Source organism: Drosophila erecta, unplaced genomic scaffold, assembly GCF_003286155.1.
Source record: "Drosophila erecta strain 14021-0224.00,06,07 unplaced genomic scaffold, DereRS2 tig00000000-arrow-pilon, whole genome shotgun sequence".
Lineage (NCBI taxonomy): Eukaryota > Metazoa > Arthropoda > Insecta > Diptera > Drosophilidae > Drosophila > Drosophila erecta.
In genome coordinates, this window is record NW_020825194.1 from 11,047,646 (window position 1) to 11,064,200 (window position 16,555).

At 48.5% G+C, this 16,555-nt stretch overlaps 9 protein-coding genes across 9 annotated transcripts; 3 read left to right on the forward strand and 6 right to left on the reverse strand.

Moving 5' to 3' along the window:
• Positions 1-156: 156 nt before the first annotated feature.
• Positions 157-1,506, forward strand: LOC6552905 (50S ribosomal protein L1). Its single transcript, XM_001980952.3, has 3 exons — positions 157-451; positions 506-815; positions 874-1,506. The coding sequence occupies exons 1-3, from the start codon at positions 261-263 to the stop codon at positions 1,435-1,437; spliced, it is 1,065 nt and encodes a 354-aa protein (XP_001980988.1). The 5' UTR covers positions 157-260; the 3' UTR covers positions 1,438-1,506.
• LOC6552904 (GDP-fucose transporter 1) lies at positions 1,429-2,774 on the reverse strand. The gene is made up of 3 exons (XM_001980951.3): positions 2,597-2,774; positions 1,815-2,538; positions 1,429-1,761 (listed from the first exon to the last, which is right to left on the reverse strand). The coding sequence occupies exons 1-3, from the start codon at positions 2,671-2,673 to the stop codon at positions 1,549-1,551; spliced, it is 1,014 nt and encodes a 337-aa protein (XP_001980987.1). The 5' UTR covers positions 2,674-2,774; the 3' UTR covers positions 1,429-1,548.
• Positions 2,775-3,127: 353 nt separating this feature from the next.
• LOC6552903 (protein SGT1 homolog) lies at positions 3,128-4,034 on the reverse strand. Its single transcript, XM_001980950.3, has 2 exons — positions 3,922-4,034; positions 3,128-3,864 (listed from the first exon to the last, which is right to left on the reverse strand). The coding sequence occupies exon 2, from the start codon at positions 3,845-3,847 to the stop codon at positions 3,308-3,310; it is 540 nt and encodes a 179-aa protein (XP_001980986.1). The 5' UTR covers positions 3,848-3,864; positions 3,922-4,034; the 3' UTR covers positions 3,128-3,307.
• A 2,203-nt stretch (positions 4,035-6,237) lies between these two features.
• Positions 6,238-7,454, reverse strand: LOC6552902 (THO complex subunit 3). Its single transcript, XM_001980949.3, has 3 exons — positions 7,273-7,454; positions 6,678-7,212; positions 6,238-6,609 (listed from the first exon to the last, which is right to left on the reverse strand). Exons 1-3 carry the CDS (start codon positions 7,360-7,362, stop codon positions 6,272-6,274), a joined length of 963 nt encoding a protein of 320 aa, XP_001980985.1. The 5' UTR covers positions 7,363-7,454; the 3' UTR covers positions 6,238-6,271.
• Positions 7,455-7,648: 194 nt separating this feature from the next.
• On the reverse strand, positions 7,649-9,644 carry LOC6552901 (auxilin-related protein 1). The gene is made up of 3 exons (XM_026980395.1): positions 9,401-9,644; positions 8,730-8,891; positions 7,649-8,661 (listed from the first exon to the last, which is right to left on the reverse strand). Exons 2-3 carry the CDS (start codon positions 8,770-8,772, stop codon positions 7,748-7,750), a joined length of 957 nt encoding a protein of 318 aa, XP_026836196.1. The 5' UTR covers positions 8,773-8,891; positions 9,401-9,644; the 3' UTR covers positions 7,649-7,747.
• A 430-nt stretch (positions 9,645-10,074) lies between these two features.
• LOC6552900 lies at positions 10,075-10,977 on the reverse strand. Its single transcript, XM_001980947.3, has one exon. It carries the CDS (start codon positions 10,923-10,925, stop codon positions 10,146-10,148), a length of 780 nt encoding a protein of 259 aa, XP_001980983.1. The 5' UTR covers positions 10,926-10,977; the 3' UTR covers positions 10,075-10,145.
• Positions 10,978-11,568: 591 nt separating this feature from the next.
• Positions 11,569-12,375, forward strand: LOC6552899 (plectin; the record flags this gene model as incomplete). Its single annotated transcript, XM_001980946.3, has 1 exon — positions 11,569-12,375. A coding segment is annotated over one exon (783 nt), but the record flags the coding sequence as incomplete, so codon positions are not given.
• A 175-nt stretch (positions 12,376-12,550) lies between these two features.
• LOC6552898 (eukaryotic initiation factor 4A-III) lies at positions 12,551-14,190 on the forward strand. Its single transcript, XM_001980945.3, has 4 exons — positions 12,551-12,844; positions 12,907-13,273; positions 13,329-13,520; positions 13,580-14,190. Exons 1-4 carry the CDS (start codon positions 12,712-12,714, stop codon positions 14,085-14,087), a joined length of 1,200 nt encoding a protein of 399 aa, XP_001980981.1. The 5' UTR covers positions 12,551-12,711; the 3' UTR covers positions 14,088-14,190.
• On the reverse strand, positions 14,148-15,956 carry LOC6552917 (4-hydroxybenzoate polyprenyltransferase, mitochondrial). The gene is made up of 3 exons (XM_001980944.3): positions 15,852-15,956; positions 14,790-15,781; positions 14,148-14,730 (listed from the first exon to the last, which is right to left on the reverse strand). Exons 2-3 carry the CDS (start codon positions 15,756-15,758, stop codon positions 14,521-14,523), a joined length of 1,179 nt encoding a protein of 392 aa, XP_001980980.1. The 5' UTR covers positions 15,759-15,781; positions 15,852-15,956; the 3' UTR covers positions 14,148-14,520.
• Positions 15,957-16,555: the final 599 nt, after the last annotated feature.

Here is a 16,555-nt window from a genome sequence, read left to right on the forward strand (position 1 = left end):
GAAGTAGAAATCGGGTACAAACCAGTAATTCAAACGTAATTCAAAATAGTTTTCGAAAAGCCCGTTAGAAACATTAAATTCAAATGCTTGCTGAAGCATTACAATTAGTCAAGTTATCAACCACGGTTCGTGATCAGACTTTTTATCAGCGACAGTGTGGTAAACTGGAGTTTACTAACGAAGGGTTGGCAGTTCTGGCCGGCGAGGTTATGCAAAGCGAGAGGTTTGGATTCCGGTAAATAGTAATATTTCTGAAAGAAATGCAGTCCATTCTGTCGTCAATGCGGGCACTGGCCCTACGCCAGAACACGGTGGAGTCCCTCCGCCTGCTGCACCTTTCCGCCGTGAGTGAGGCGGCCCGTAAAGGAACTCGGGAGAAGGCCCGCAAGAAGAAAGTCAAGGTGGAAGTGAAGAAGGTTGGATTCATCCCGCACAACCAGCGCAACAAGAAGTAGGTTATCAACTCAAAGTGAATAACTACGGATTAACCTTCGTTCTTCTCTAGAATCAATATGAAACGGGCGGACAAACATGTGGATGACTCTTGGAAACAGGTGCCCAAAGACGACTGCTATGTGGGGCGGTACTACCGCTGGCCAGTGTACTCTGTGCAGGAAGCCGTCCAGTGCCATCGGGAGACGCATCATCCCACCATGTACAATGTACCCAATGCTCCCCTCAATGTGGATATTGAACTCAACATGCAGGCGGAGAAGATCACTCGGTTTGTGGATAACTTCCAGCGCATGGCCATGATTCCGCACAAGTTTGACCACGGTGAGGAGCGGAAGATCATTGTTTTCACCAAGGGGAATGTGAGTGGAGCTCCTTAGTTACAGAATCATCAAAAATCATTTTAAAATTCATTTCCAGAATGAAGTCCTGGAGGCTAGAGAAGCTGGCGCCTCGCTAGTCGGCGGCGTGGAGCTCATCAAGGACATTACCAACGGCGAGCTGCTGCTCTCCGACTACCAGTACATCATTGCCCATCCGAATATACTGGCCGAGCTGGTGGCCTTGCGAGGCCTGATGAAACGCAAGTTTCCCAATCCCAAGAGCGAGACGCTGGGCACCAACCTGGCCGAGATGATTGTCAAGTTCTCCAGCGGCATTAGTTACAGTGCAGCCAAGGATGAGTACCAGCAAAACTTTGGCCTAATCACCGCCAGTGTGGGTACTTTGGACATGGATGCCCAGAAACTGGAGGACAACATCAAGTTCCTACTGCAGGATATCAACACTATGAGGCCTAAGCGCGAGGGACGTTTCATCACACGAGTCCTGTTGAAGAGCCCGCCCAGCAGTGAGCAGCTGAAGATTGATCCCTTCGTCTACGTTCCAGAGATGTGGGACAAGAGCACGGCGAAGGTGAAACGGGAGGAGACCAAAAAGCAGACAGAGCCGACGGAACGCCAAGAAGCAGTTGCCTCCAATTAGTTAATACAGAAGCCTATGTATTTTTGTTGATGGATTGTTTGTGCATACTTTAAACTTACATCTTCTAGAGTCCTAAACAGTCTACTTTAATTTGGCAGCTTTTGATTGCATTCAGGCCTTCTGGGTGGCGGTGCTGCGTTGTTGGTGTTGGCGCATCATCTCCAGCTGCTTGACGCGGGTGTAGGCGGCGCTGGCCACCAGGACCACCACATTGGAGGTCCACCAGAGAGCCGATCGAACGTCATGGTAATACTGGGTGGCGATCACCGTTTGAGCGCAGGCCTTGGCTGTTCCCGAGATATTGTGCGTCAAGGCGGATGTGACCTAAAACATCGATTGGGTTAGATAAGCATTAAATACGTGGATTGCTTGGTTACCTTGATTTCCAGCGCTGTGACAAATCCAATGGCAAAGCCACAAATGCCACTCAGCGTCATCGCGGCCCAGAACCAAGAAGCCCAAAGGTGCGGATACGTGATAATGCTCTCCAACTCGCCATTGATGATGATCAGGGGAAGGAAGAGCAGCGTGGAGTAGAGATTATTGTAGTAGCTAAGCAGCCACACTTCTTGGTTCACATAAGCCAATGATTTCTTCGTCTGAATAGAAAACATGGCCAAGGCAAGCGAGCTAAGCACTCCAAAGATTGTTCCCCGCCAGGAGAAGACCTCCGTAAGGCTTTCCTGATCCACTCCCAGCCAGAATCCAATGACAATAGCGCCACAGCACAGCAGACACTTCAAGCTGGTTCGTTGCCGAAGAATCACGTAGGTGAGGACCACACTAAACACGGTGGTCAGGGAGCGCCCGATGTAGTAAAAGGCCACTGTGACGTAAGACAGCGACAGGTTGTTCGCCCCAATCATCAGGGTATAGAGCACAGATAGAGGCAGGATTTTGCGGAAGGTGTCGATGTCCAGGGGATTACCCTCGGGAAACGTAAATACCGAGGGGTACTTCCTGCTAAGACGGCTGGCCACGAAACATATCATCGTGGAAACTACACATTGGAACCAGGACATAAAGAGCGGGGCTCCCAGGTTCACTGTGTCGCTGCTCAGCAGGTGTTTATTCACGAACACCGTCAATATCGAGGTGCACCTGTGGATGACATGGAACTGCAGACGGCGCACAGAAGGGGATCCTTTGTAGCACTCACCAGTAAAGTGACACGACGAAGAATATCTTCAGGTATTTGTTAACCAGCCGGTTGTGCTCCTCCAGATTCTTGTACATTTTTGAGTTTCAGGAATAGCGTTCCGATTTGTGCGTTTATTTTTACACGTATCTGCTACCCGGTCTGCAGATCAGCTGTTTTCGCTGAGACTATTTCAGCTGTTTGCGGGGGTGGATTGAAGAGTTGTTAGTTCATAGATGTGGGATAAAAATAATGAACTATACAAAAATCATCAAAACCTTTACTGTTTTTTTTTTTAATGGAGGAAAAAAAGGATTTGAAAATCGTTGATGAAAATTTATTCGTTACAAATAATGTACTTATTTTATTATCGTATTCTGTTGAGTGTGCTAACTAAACATGTTACGGCAATATGTCCACCAAAGTTTTTTGATAACTGAATATTATGTTAAATACATTTATTTTGAGACGTGCTCGTAAGAGTGTTTGTGTGGTGAGTGTTTTATGTGGTGATTCAGATGTTCTTTATTCATTTATTTTAAGTCCTAGTTCGGTTTTTAAAAATATACACCTGTTAATGATGTTAATGCGTTTATTGCCACAGTTTTTCTTATGATAATCCACTTTACTTGGTAATTCAAGTTAACAATGCTCAAAATATATATATTATAGTTATTATTCTCTGTTAATCTCTCTCGCTGACTATAAATACAAGGACTACGGATATTTGACCTACTTCTCCCACTCGCGGAACTCGGTTCCATCTGGGGGCTTGACGCTGACTTTCTCCTTACCCACCTCACTCCAGTTGGTGCTGAGCACGGTGCCTCCGGATTCCGAGAAGGACTTGTTCATGGCCTTTTGGACCTCGGGCGAGGATGTGCTATAGATCTTCTTGAACAGGTTGTTGAGGGCCGTCTCGCCCTTAGCCTCCTTCTCGTCGATCTTCTCCTCCTCGCTGACCAGCTGATCCCAGTTCTTAGCCTTGGGCATCACGGGGGCAGCCACGATGGCCTTTTCCTCTAGATTCTCCCAGCGAATTCCCGTCTCCTTGGCCAGGGTGATTTCCACTTTGGAGGGAAAGGCCTTGTAGGAGGAGCGCTCCACCACAATGGGATGAAGCAGCTTCAGGTCCAACTCATAGCCATCCGCCGTCATGTGGACTCGGTTCTGGGTAATCTCCACAGCGAAATTCTTATCGGCGGCGTTCTTCAGGAGCACGGTGATAACCACCTTTGTCTCCGATTGGTACCAGTCGTGGCGCACGGACATCTTGATTCAGTGGTAATCTAAAATGGAAATTATTGAGCGTGGGATTCCCCTATAATTGTTTACTCCTTGCGCACTAAATGATGTTTATTTTTGAGGGAATTATCCAGAATGCTATGATTGTGACTAAAGTGCAGAGCTACCAGATATAAAATGAGTATCGACTATCGATGACAGGTCACTTCAAAAAAGTGGCAGCGCTATTTGGGGGCTTGAAATTATATTATCGACAACAATCGATAACGTGGTTCAGAAATCAGGGTTGCGAGCTTGGAATAACGTGTAGCACTGATTCGAACCTATTTGGAAACGTAAGGTCCTGTATGTAATTTCCAGCACTGCAGAAACTTAAATTAAGGCGCCAATTTTACAAACAAATCGGTTGAGCATATTTTGTTTGAACAACAACTCAACTCAACAACTCAAAAACTTTTAAGACACAAACTTTAAAGAAAAAAAAAACAATAAGTCATAAGTTATTTTTTCATGGATACAAATCCAGGGGAAAATTATTCGAAATCTGCTCACACCAACTGCAACTGCAGCCAACTAAAAACAAAGTTTTGGCCAATTTACGTGCACTCGAATTCGGTACATCGCTCTGGGGAAAACAGCAGTCGAGAGCGCATAAGTCCCGACGACAGCCAACATAAATTCCTAGATTCCAGTCATACGGCTCTCACTCCCCCGAAAAAATCCGCATCTACATCGATGCGCCATCAAAGTTTGTCCACAGTGACAGCAGAATTGAAAAGTGTGCGAGGGGCAGAAAGTATTTGCTCGTCTAAGTTTTATGACTTGCACTCGACTTTTTGTGTTCGTTTGCGTTTCCGATCAATTGACTATTATCTTTCGAGGTTTGAAGTACAACTGCTGTAACTCGGCACTTTTGCATTTGAGTGCGGCAAACAAAGAATTCACAACTTAATCCTTTCTCTTAATATATAATTTTGAAGCCATGTAATAATGGTATACATAGTACAGTCACTAGCATCTGCATGCTTAATCTCAACTAATCTCAAATAGCTGTAGCTTTTGTAGTTAATATAAATAGTTAATATATATGAAAATATAAATCATTTTTTGTGAAGCATGAAGTTTTTTACTTTTAAGTCAGCTTCCATTTGCGATTTCTGCATAAATGTAGAATGTCGAGAATAACATTTATTTCAACATTTCATTAACATGTTCGTCGGAAGGGGAAAAGCTAAACAGCAGTGTTCCATTCCATTGCCAAGGAAATGGCATATTTATCGCATGCGAGAAGCTGCGCTGTGGTAACCAACATTCTGCACACTTGCTTTACAGCTGTGCTGAATAAAAAGGGGAAGTTGGCTGTTAGAGTTCTACACTGCCCTGTAGAGTATATGTAAAAGGGCGTAGAAGGAATGTAGAATGGCGGCTCTTGCTCTGATAAGAAAACTTATTGGAAATATCATGGTAAACCAAATTAGAATTACAAGCCGTAGCTACTAAGAAATTCCATTGTTTTCAGTTACTATTTCTGCTGATTCAGCATAAAACAGAATGTGCTATCTATTGATATTTACTCGTCACGTTGCTAAAATGCGCCTCCAGTCCATTAGCAACAATTAACTCTGATTTGTATTTGTTATTGAGTGCAGCATCCGCTCGATTCTGCCTCCTTTTTTAAACGGAAGCTGGCAGCTCAAAACCGAAATTTATCGAAAACTTTTAGTAAAGCAAATATTGATGTGGCTTCGAGTGGGTAACTGCGGGGGCGGCGGGGTGGAGGGCGGTGCACTTGGCGGCAAATGCACTTGGAGGGCATACAAATGGCCCGGTTTGTTTGTCACTTGCGATAGTTCGGCGCTGGAAAGTAAGAGCCACCACAACGACACCACCCACTCGCACTTGCCAGCGCCAAAAACTCGAGCTCATGGCTCTCAAGCTCGGCCGGCTAATGGGTGCCATTCATACACACATTCGTGTACATTATCGTGGGCAAACAAGCTAGGAAACAGCAGCCAATTAAGTCCTCTAAAGCGGCAGTGGCGCTGATTAATGGCTCATCTCGAGCAGGAAGCCATTGCCGTAAAGCGGCGTTGGGTTAGCATCCGCCACTGTCGTTATTTGCATGATAAAAGCAAGTGCTTGCCGCGGCAAAGGTGGCCCTTCAGCTGCCGATTGATGGATGCAGCTCCTTGAGCAGCTGCTTGCCAGGAAGCCACATAAGCTGAGCTGCTCCGGCGAAGCCATAAAAGCGAGCCAGAGATGATAAAACCGAAATTGCAGCAACGAGCACGTCCGGCAGCGAAGCACTGCAATTGATAATCCAGCTGCTGGCCAGCAACGTGACCCAGTTAACTTCAAAGTGCATCATTGGTGGTTCGTCGATAAAGTCACACGCGAAGATAATTGGAAAGCAAATAGGGGTTTTACTATCAGGTGCGCCTTAAACTACGTTTATTCCGGAAAGCCGTATATCTTTACATTGCCAGCGTCACGTCGCCGGTCGCTGTCCTTCTCATCGCAGGCGTAGGCCAGCAGGTACTGCTTTGGATGCCAGGCCACCGTGAACGTGGAGGCGTCCACTTGAATGTCGGTGACCCGCTCGCCCGTCTCCGTGAAGGCAATGTCTATGATGAGGTCCTCGCTGGCCGAGGCAATCAGTCGCTCGTCGTGGCTGAAGGATATGGTGCGGACGGGCCACTCCAGGCGGCTGATCATGCGCAGGCAGGCCAGCTCGTTGGCATCCCACAAGGAGACCTGCGCATCCGCCGAGCCAGTGGCAAAGTATTTACCTGGGCAATGAATGATGTGTCTGATTACAAGCCATGCGTTCGATGGGATAGCGTAAGGGAGTACATACCCGTGGGTCCGAACTCAATGCAAATGCAGTTGGCGGGATGGGCCTTCAGAGTCATCTGGTGCTCCAGGCTGGGGTAGTTGAGGACGTGCATGCAGCCGAGGCCGTTGGTTAGGAAGAACAGATCGTTGGTGTTGTTCCACGATATCTCGTTGACTTCGAAGCTGAAGGGCTCCTCCACGCGGATCTTGTTCGTGCGCGTGTCTATGAAGGTGATCAGGTCCTCCTTGTTGCCCACGGCAATCGTCTTGCCGTCCGGCGACCAGGCAATGTTGATGTTCTCCCCCTTGGTGTTGGTCACCGATACGCACTTCCCGGCCCGTATGTCCCAGATCCTCACGGTCTTGTCTCCGCTGGCGGTGGCAAACTGGTCGGGATTGCTGCGATGCCAACACAACTGGTCCACGGACGCCGTGTGCCCGCGGTAGATGCTGCCCTTGACGAAACGATCCCGCTCCAGGGAGTAGACGGCCACCGTCTTGTCAAAGGAGCCGGAGGCCAGGTGGCGACCATCGGCGTTCCAGCAGACTGAGTGAACCTGTGGGCGGGATTTTGGATTGGGGATTTAGAATTTCGATGTCGGGGCCATCGTGCTCACCTTGGACATGTGCGCCCGCTGCTCGCGGATTTTGCTGTGACTGCGGAAGTACGATTTCAGGTCGTCGAAGGTCTGCTCCGTGCGACTCATTGCTAAAAGTTTTATTTATATTTCACCCGGCTTTTTCTTATAAAACCTAAACAACAATGTGACCGTGGCCCAGTAACCAAATAATACTACCACAACCAGTCACAAGCTAGCATTAGCTAGGACTCACACCCATGATTGCTTTCGGTAGTTTGGCGGCTAATTCAACTGTTCAAATGTTGCATATCTTACCATTAAGTAACATTTTCAAACGAGTTTTGGCGAGCATTCAAGCTTTCCTAATTACGCCACTGTTTGCTCTCGAAACATTTAAGCAAGAAGAGAGAGCTTAGTGTCAACAAAACTTTATTGTACCTCTGCAGCCAAGCAAATATTAATTAAGAAAAACGAATAAATAAGAACTTAAAGCCTAGCGTGTGGCAGTGCACTACTGATGTCGGTGGTTTCGCGGTGGTTCCCGCACATGCCGATCGCTCTTGTCGTGGATATGCACATTCTCAGCGAGCTCCACGTTGGCATGCAAGGCGGCATCATTGGCATTCAAGTGCGCCTCTTGGGCGGACAAGGTAGCCTTCTCCGCCGCATCTCGCGTTTCCTCGTAGTCCAGTCGAGCTGCATAGGCCTGCGATTCAGCGTGCTCCAGCTTGGTCTTGGCCTGGGCCACCATATCAATTTGGGAGGCCAGCTCGGCAGCCGCCTCGGATGCCGCCTTTTGGGCCAACTCCGATGCGGATTGCGCATTGTTGAGTGCGGCAGTCAGGACACTGACATGGTTAATGGCCTGCTGGGCGGCATATTGGGCTGCCTTGGCGGATCGCTTGGCCTGCTGCAGCTGGGTCAGCTCGTTCTCCATGGACTTGTGGGCCTCCACACTCTGATCCTCCAGTCGATGGAGCAGCACCTCCTTGCCCTTCAGCACGGCCACAGCTGTGCCGGCTGCCTGAGCTGCCGCCTGAGCCAGAGTACTCTTGGCCACATAGGATGCCTGTTTGCCTGCCGCATTTTGGCTGGCCACTGCGGACAGGGCCTGATCCGCTGAGCCCTTCGCTATGCTGCGCAGTCCATTGTCGGCGAGATAGCCACCTCCTCCGCTGTGAGAGTGCACTACGTAGTCGGCGGAGCCTTCGAAGTAGGGGAGCTTCACCTTGGCCGGCTCGAATTCGTCGTGGTTAATGGCCTCGTAGGCGTACGGCGGCACCTCGTGCTCGATCACCGCCGTTTGCTGGGGCACTGGACCCGGTGCATGGGGCGCTGGAGGCGGTGGTGGAGGCGGCACATTGACGTGATGGTGGTAGTTTGGCTCCTTCCGCTTAATCTTGCGACCCTGCGTCGGCATGGCCACTAAATCACAGAGGGGAAAGTCCCAATTTAGCCACATTTGCATGAGGAAGTCATGTGCGACGACTCACCCAAAAACAGCGCCAGGAGCAGAAGGTGCAACAGCGATGGCATCTCAGGTGCTTATGCAATGGAGCAGCTGGCGAAAGGAAGTCGCACAACCGGAAGTCTCGCGATCACCGCAGGCGTAAGCTTTTGGACTCCTGTTTCGGTGCTCCAGGTGCTTTCGAGTGCTGAAAGAAAACAATTTTCGTTTCGGATGGGGATAAATTTCTGTTGATAAGGTTCAGATATTCATTGTATTCCATTGTATGCTTTTCACTCTAGTTAACTGGTTGGTATCACACATAAAAGAGTTCGAAACACTAGAAATTTCCATCCCACTTAACTAGAGCTGTTATGAAATGTCCCACTTAACATATTGCCTTCCAAGGTGTTGTAATAATATCCCTATTATTGATTGTGACTTTTCAAAATTGATTGATTGATTGCATTTAAAAATATCTCCACATCTGAAGGACACCTTTTGCGAGTGCATAATCACTGGGTAACCGGTTACACAGCCGCTTTTCCTATTAGCTAATATATGGCGCGGCACTTTCTTTGCTCTAGGATGACCGGTAAGTCGTTAGTGTGTCACGGAATGATATGTTCCACCGAAGAACCTGTTTAGTTTTAAGGCCAGCCAAACTGGACAGCACACAAGGCACACACAAATCACTCAGTTTTGACACCAACGCACCTCTCGATCTCGATCTCCACTTCGACTTGACCGACACGAACGTCCTGTGCGGACCAGAGATGAAATGCTTATGACTCGAGTGGAGGATCGTCCGCCAAGCGGAGCCAATTGTGGATGGACGAGTTCGGTGAAAAACGCTTTTACTTTCGCACTCGGAGAAGCTGGGAGCTGTAGGCTGGGAGCGGCAAGTGGGCTTAGTAAATCCGGTGGAGACTCGACGACGATTGCCAGTTGGCCACCAGAGGCGCCATGTATTTATAAACAAACTGGTCGGGTCGCCGAAAGAAAGTGCAAACCCGTTGGCAGTTGGCTTGCTTCGAGTGAGCTGGTCATGTACCATCAGCCAACAATGATGGTGCTGGGTCAATGCTACCAGGCTGCTCGATTGGATAATTTGTAGCCGCAATTATGGCAGAGCGTCTAATTGCCATGAGACGCTTTAAATGCCCGCTCCGGCAGAGATTGCATGTGACGAAAGACCCACGGTGTCCGATGATTGTTCGCTTCCTCGCAAATCCGCGCGTGAACACGGAGGAGTGTTCGGAAGTTTACCGGGCTGCGTTGAGTATACGCCCCGTAACCCCTAATTGCATCGTATAATACATACGTACTTTATGATCAACTTGATGTCATCAATATGACCTTTAAAATATAATAGCTCATATACTTTCTGCTAAAACGGTTTCACGTCTCCTTTATCAAAGCACAACATAAACATGAAATATAAGACATACAAGCTATGAGCTCAGTGGGTGTGTCCCCTCTTCAGTCGCAGCAAGTGCCTCAGTTCCGCCTTCCTGCGCTCCCTGGTGGCTCTTTGTCTGGCCTCCTGGGCAGCACAGGCTGCCCTCTCGGCGGCACCTTTGGTGTTCTTGAAATCCGCACGGGCCACCTCCAGCTGGCGCAGTAACAGCTCCACCCGCTTCTTGGCCGCAACCACGAGCTGCTGCTTCTCGCTCAACTCCTGCTGAGCTCCACTGGCCACTTGCTCCGAGTTGATAACATTTTCCTGCGCGTTTTTCACTGCCTGCGTGATGGTGTTCAGCTGATCTGCCGCCTGTTTGGCTGCTTGCCCGGCCGCAGCAAAAGTGGCTTGGGTGGTCTGCAACAAGGCGCTCTCCTCCTGGACCACCAGCTCCCCCTCACGCACCTCGGACTCCAGTTGCTCTACAATTTGTTGCTTGCCGGCCAGAGCAGCTTCTGCCGCCTTGGCGGCTGCCTGCGCCTTGTCGGCCAGTTGCTGCTTCACCTGGCGGGCTGCTGCCTCACCAGCCTCCAACTGAGCATCGGAGGCCTCCTTGGCTTCCTTGGCCGCCTTCTGGGCAATACAGGAGGCCTTCATCCTAGACTTTCCATCCATCTTAATGCCGCACGAGCCACCTCCAGAGTTTGACAAGGGACTATTATCGCCACGTTGATCTGAAATCAAGCCAGCTGTATCAATGGAGGACTGCGGCAACTTATGGCCCGCAGAAAGATATGAGAACAAGAAGAACAGTAGAAATGCGATTGGTGCTATCTCCATGCTTAACTCGAAACAGTGAAGAGTTCTTTAGAGATATTTTCAAAATATAGGTTCGAAATCAGACACTAGTTACAATACAAATATTTTAAGAAATGTTAATCATTTATACAAGATAGAATGCTATAGTCGAGTTCCCCGACTACCAGATACCCGTTTTTCAGCTAGTGGAAATGCAAACGAGAAATTTCTGGAAAATCGGAAATTGGTAGAAATTGGGAAAAAAAGTAATAAAATGAAAAAAACCTAAACATTTTTAAAGGTGTGGGCGTGAGAGATTTGTGCGGTTTGTGGGCGTTAGAGTGGGCGTGGATTTGGAAGCAAACGTGCGACATAGACGCAATATCTCTGGATGCTGCATGCTGCTTAATCTCAACATTCTAGCTTTTTTAGTTCCTGAGATCGAGGCGTTCATACGGACAGACGGACATGACCAGTTCGACTCGGCTATTGATCCTGATCAAGAATATAATATATATACTTTATATGGTCGGAAACGCTTCCTTCTGCCTGTTTTCGAAGAAACTAGTATACCCTTTTAGTCTACGAGTAACGGGTATAATTAGTGCTTTGAACTGTGGAACTGCCAGATCCCAATAAAAATCTCCACATTTCGACTTCCTGATGGGCCTTGAGATTACTGTAAAATGCGAGATTCCCCATGCGTTGCGAGTCCCTGGTTACGATGTTGCTGCTGTTGAACATCCTGCTGACGAGTACCGCGAATCCGGCCCAGCGGAACGATCCGCGCTTCAAGCCCGCCTCCATTCCCTGTAAGACGAACATAAAAGCCAGCCAGGTGGCCTGCAAGGCGGCCAAGGATGCGAAGGACGCCAAGGATGCCCAGCCGGGTGCCGCGGAGGTGGCAGGTCAGAGGGCTCGAGCCATGCTGGCGGACAGAGCGTTGCAGGCGGCTAAGGCTGCGGAGGCGGCACTTAATGGAAAAAAGCAACTTCTGGATGAACTCACCAAAAGTCTGGCCGAAACGAAGGGGGTAATCGAGGAAATCCAACGTGCAATTGCTGCCAGCTCGTGCTCGTCAAATACGACAAAGGGGATCCGCAACCAGCTGCGCAAATCCTTGGCCTTTATGCAAAGTCTGTTACAGGAAATGAGCGGAAATCTCGATAACATCCGGCGGGTGGCCCTCAGTGCTCAGAAAGAGGCGGCGGAAAAGCGCAGCCTTCTCGAAGCGGCTAAGAGGCGGGTAGAAGAGCTCCATAACTGCATGTCCCAGGCTCAAATAGATCTGGAGCGAAATCGGGAGAGCGCTAAGAAGGCCAGCGAAGCCGCCAGAGAGGCACAACAACGGATCGAAACTGTCCAGAAACTAGTCACCAGGATTAAGATGCTGAAGCGAAAGGATCTTCAGTCACTGGAGAGCTTCCTGCGCAGAAGAAGGAGAAGCAACACGGCAAAAAGTAGTTGATTTGGTTATTTTGTTATGGCAATAAATGGGTTTATATTTTGTTAATAATAATAATTTTTAAAATAATAATATAAATGTTGAAGATGTTTTCGATCTTTTATAGGCTTTAAATTATCGCGCCCGATAACAGTGCTGCCCCTTTGCAAAATATGGCAAAATATATACCGATATTATAACAAAGCCTATCGACGCCGACTCAATTATCGATTGTGGCTAAGCACTCGGTAACTAGTCTTAAGCGATAGGCCACCTCTAGCAAGCGAACCGCATTTTTTTCTGTGAAAGTTGGAAAAATTAGCCGAAAAAGATAGTAAATATTTATTAAAATCAGCCGAAACCGCAAACAAACAGGCAGCAAACATGGCGCGCAAGAATGCCCAGGCGGAGGACCTCTCGAACGTGGAGTTCGAGACGAGCGAGGATGTGGAGGTGATTCCCACCTTCAACGCCATGAATCTGAAGGAGGAGCTGCTACGCGGCATCTACGCGTACGGTGAGTGGGTGTATACCTATTGCCGGCCTAGAATTAATCCATTCTTAATATGCACTCTCAAGGTTTCGAGAAACCCTCGGCCATTCAGCAAAGGAGCATTAAGCCAATAGTCAAAGGACGAGATGTGATTGCCCAGGCACAATCAGGCACGGGCAAGACCGCCACCTTCTCCATCTCCATCCTGCAGAGCCTGGACACCACGTTGCGGGAGACGCAGGTCCTGTGCTTGTCGCCCACCCGCGAACTGGCAGTACAGATCCAGAAGGTCATTCTCGCCCTCGGCGACATGATGAATGTGCAATGTCATGTGTGCATCGGTGGCACCAACCTGGGCGAGGACATCCGAAAGCTGGACTACGGGCAACACATTGTGAGCGGCACTCCCGGACGAGTGTTCGACATGATCAAGCGACGGGTGCTGCGAACAAGGTATGTTTCATTATAGCCAATCGAAAAGTATTGTAATTAAATGTGTATCTTATAGAGCCATCAAGATGCTAGTGCTGGACGAAGCTGATGAGATGCTTAACAAGGGGTTCAAGGAACAGATATACGATGTGTATCGCTACTTGCCACCAGCCACTCAGGTGGTGCTCATCTCGGCCACCTTGCCCCACGAGATACTCGAGATGACCTCCAAATTTATGACAGATCCCATTCGCATCTTGGTCAAGCGGTAAGGATTAGGCTGCTCCCAATACTGCACTGTGATTCATAAATTCCACTCCCTTACAGTGACGAATTGACGCTGGAAGGCATCAAGCAGTTCTTTGTCGCCGTGGAGCGCGAGGAATGGAAATTCGATACTCTGTGCGATCTGTACGACACCCTTACCATTACTCAGGCCGTCATCTTCTGCAACACGAAGCGCAAGGTGGACTGGCTGACGGAGAAGATGCGCGAGGCAAACTTTACAGTGAGCTCCATGCACGGCGATATGCCGCAAAAGGAGCGTGACGAGATCATGAAGGAGTTCCGAGCCGGCCAGTCGCGAGTCCTCATCACCACCGATGTGTGGGCTCGAGGCATAGATGTGCAGCAGGTGTCGCTGGTCATCAACTACGACTTGCCCAACAATCGTGAGCTGTACATCCATCGCATCGGTCGGTCTGGTCGCTTCGGACGCAAGGGTGTTGCCATTAACTTTGTCAAATCTGACGATATTCGCATTTTGCGCGACATTGAACAGTACTACTCCACACAAATCGACGAGATGCCCATGAACGTGGCTGACTTGATCTAAACTAATATTCTATCATTACTTTTATGTAACGCACTTTTCCTAGCCGTAACAACAAACGAATGAAGTAAATACATTTGAAGAGTATTTGAATTTCAATAGACAACCAAAATCTGTATAATAATAATAAATAACACGTAAGAATTTAATACAGAAACCAGTTTGTTTTTTGAATGGATTAGGGGTTCTGGGGATGGGTGATTTACGTAAGTTATTACGTCAAGGCGGGCACTTACAATTAAAAATTAATTGATGTTTAAGTGAGGTGTGCACTTAGCAATATTCCTTAAGACCTATTGCAAATGAGCTAAAAATTGTCACAAGCCTATTTACAAGGTTTTACCTAATCAGATACCTAGAGACTTTGGTTTTGGCGAATCAAAAAGCGCGCTATAAACATAAATTAACACTACAATCTCCGCTCGTCTGGCTTATCTCAGCTTATAACTTCTGGCTTTTGCGGCAGCGCTGGAACGTACGAGCTGGTCGTCGATGTTGTCAGTGGGGATTGGCGTTGTTTCTTGGTTTCGTCTGATTTCAGGAGGGTGCCCAGAACAATACCGAGGAAGAGAATGAGTCCTACTTGATGGTTCGATAGGAATTTTTTGGCGCAGTCGCTGGGGTTGTCAATGTTGAGGGAGTAGATCTGGAGTACAAAACGACTTAAATAAGTACTTTTCTGCATGATTATATAACAAGGAATACCTGCTGCACTAGATGGGCACCCACTATTCCAACGGCCGCGTAGTAGGGCACCGTTTGATCGCAAGCCCAGCCAGCGGCGGACAGACCCGTTAGCATGGCTGCCGTGAATCCAGACAGCCAAGCCTTAGTGTTGTCGCCAAATCTCAGAGCCGTGGACTTCACACCGATCTGCAGGTCATCCAGCTTGTCCTGGTGGGCGTATATCGTGTCGTAGACAATGGTCCAGCAGACGCCGGAGAGGTAGAGCGGGAGGCAGGCGGCCAGATTAACACTGCCCTGGGTGGCACACCATCCCAGCAGGGCGCCCCAGTTGAAGGCCATGCCCAGGACCAGCTGGGGCCAGTAGGTGACTCTTTTCATGAGGGGATAGGTTATCACGAGGCCCAGCGAACTGGCGCCCAACAATATGGATTGCCAGTTGAGCTGGACCAGCACCAAGAGACCCAGACTAAGCTGCGCCGAGAGGAATACTATGGCATCGAACTGGCTGATCTGTCCTGAGGCCAAGGGCCGCAATTTCGTGCGCTCCACTTTGGCATCGATGTCCTTGTCCCAGAGATCGTTGATGGTGCATCCGGCGCCGCGCATTATCAGTGCCCCGGTGCCAAAGAGGCCCAGCATGGTGAGGTCCGGCCAGCAACCTGCATCCGCGCTGAGCGCTATGCTCCAGGCGCAGGGCCAGAAGAGGAGGTAGGTGCCAATAGGTCGGTCGATCCGCATCAGTTGAGCGTAGGGTTTGGCGGCTGACACGAGTTCCTGCAGCGGCGTTTTCAGCTTCTCGGGCTCTGTGGAGGTACTCGCACTCCTGGAGTATACATCCTGTGGCTGCGACTTATCCCAGTTGCTCCAATCTCCAATCAGAACACGCGCTGGTTGCCGGGGAAGCATGTGTTTTGTTGTTGCCGTCGCTGCATAAGAGCTGCGGAAGTGCCGTGCGCTCTGGAGTCGCAGGTGTCGTAGCGCATACATTGCGATTTGCCTTGCACTAGCAGCTGCAATAATTTAAGCATTAAGTCACGCTATATTAATTGGTATTTAATTGGTATTTATTCGTAAACTCACAATAAAAAAATGGCAAGATGTTTAGTGGAACTTTGGTTTGGAATGTCAAAGGGATGCCATCCGGGTGGAGGTAGCAAAGAGTTGCCGGACGGATGAAAAAAGATTTTGATCTGGTCGCACCGCCCCATTTGGCGCTAAAATTTCAAATTGAAATTCCAAAGATTTTATCAATGAAGTTGCATGTGGCATGAAATTCAAGTTTTGTAAATTATTAACTTTTAAGTTGTGTTTTACAGATGCAATACTTTTATATATTTACCCACAAAAGTAAATGCCCGAAATGTATGCTTTCAATTTACCACTTTCAATAACTTAAGCAAAACGAACTTCAGTTAGTTACAGTTTTCTCCACATAACCGATTTAGCAAAAAGCTTTCGCTCTAAACTAATAACCCAACCACTTACCCCTCTGCAATATCGTTAATGTTTTGCACACGTCACCCATTTTTCGAAATTGGCACACGGCGCAGGAATGTCCGTAGAATTTTTGCACACGGCCGCAGAAGATTTGCGCACGACCATCAATTTCAGCGACATTCGATCCCAGTTAGAAATAGCACAGTAAGAAATAACACTCTAGGAAAGCCAAGTGGACTAAGGCAGACCTCCGGCGATCCGGCGGCCGACGGTTGCTATCGCTCCCGTGCCGGTATATGGGCATATACTCGTACTTACTTATGAACGTACCCGTCTAGAGCCATAAA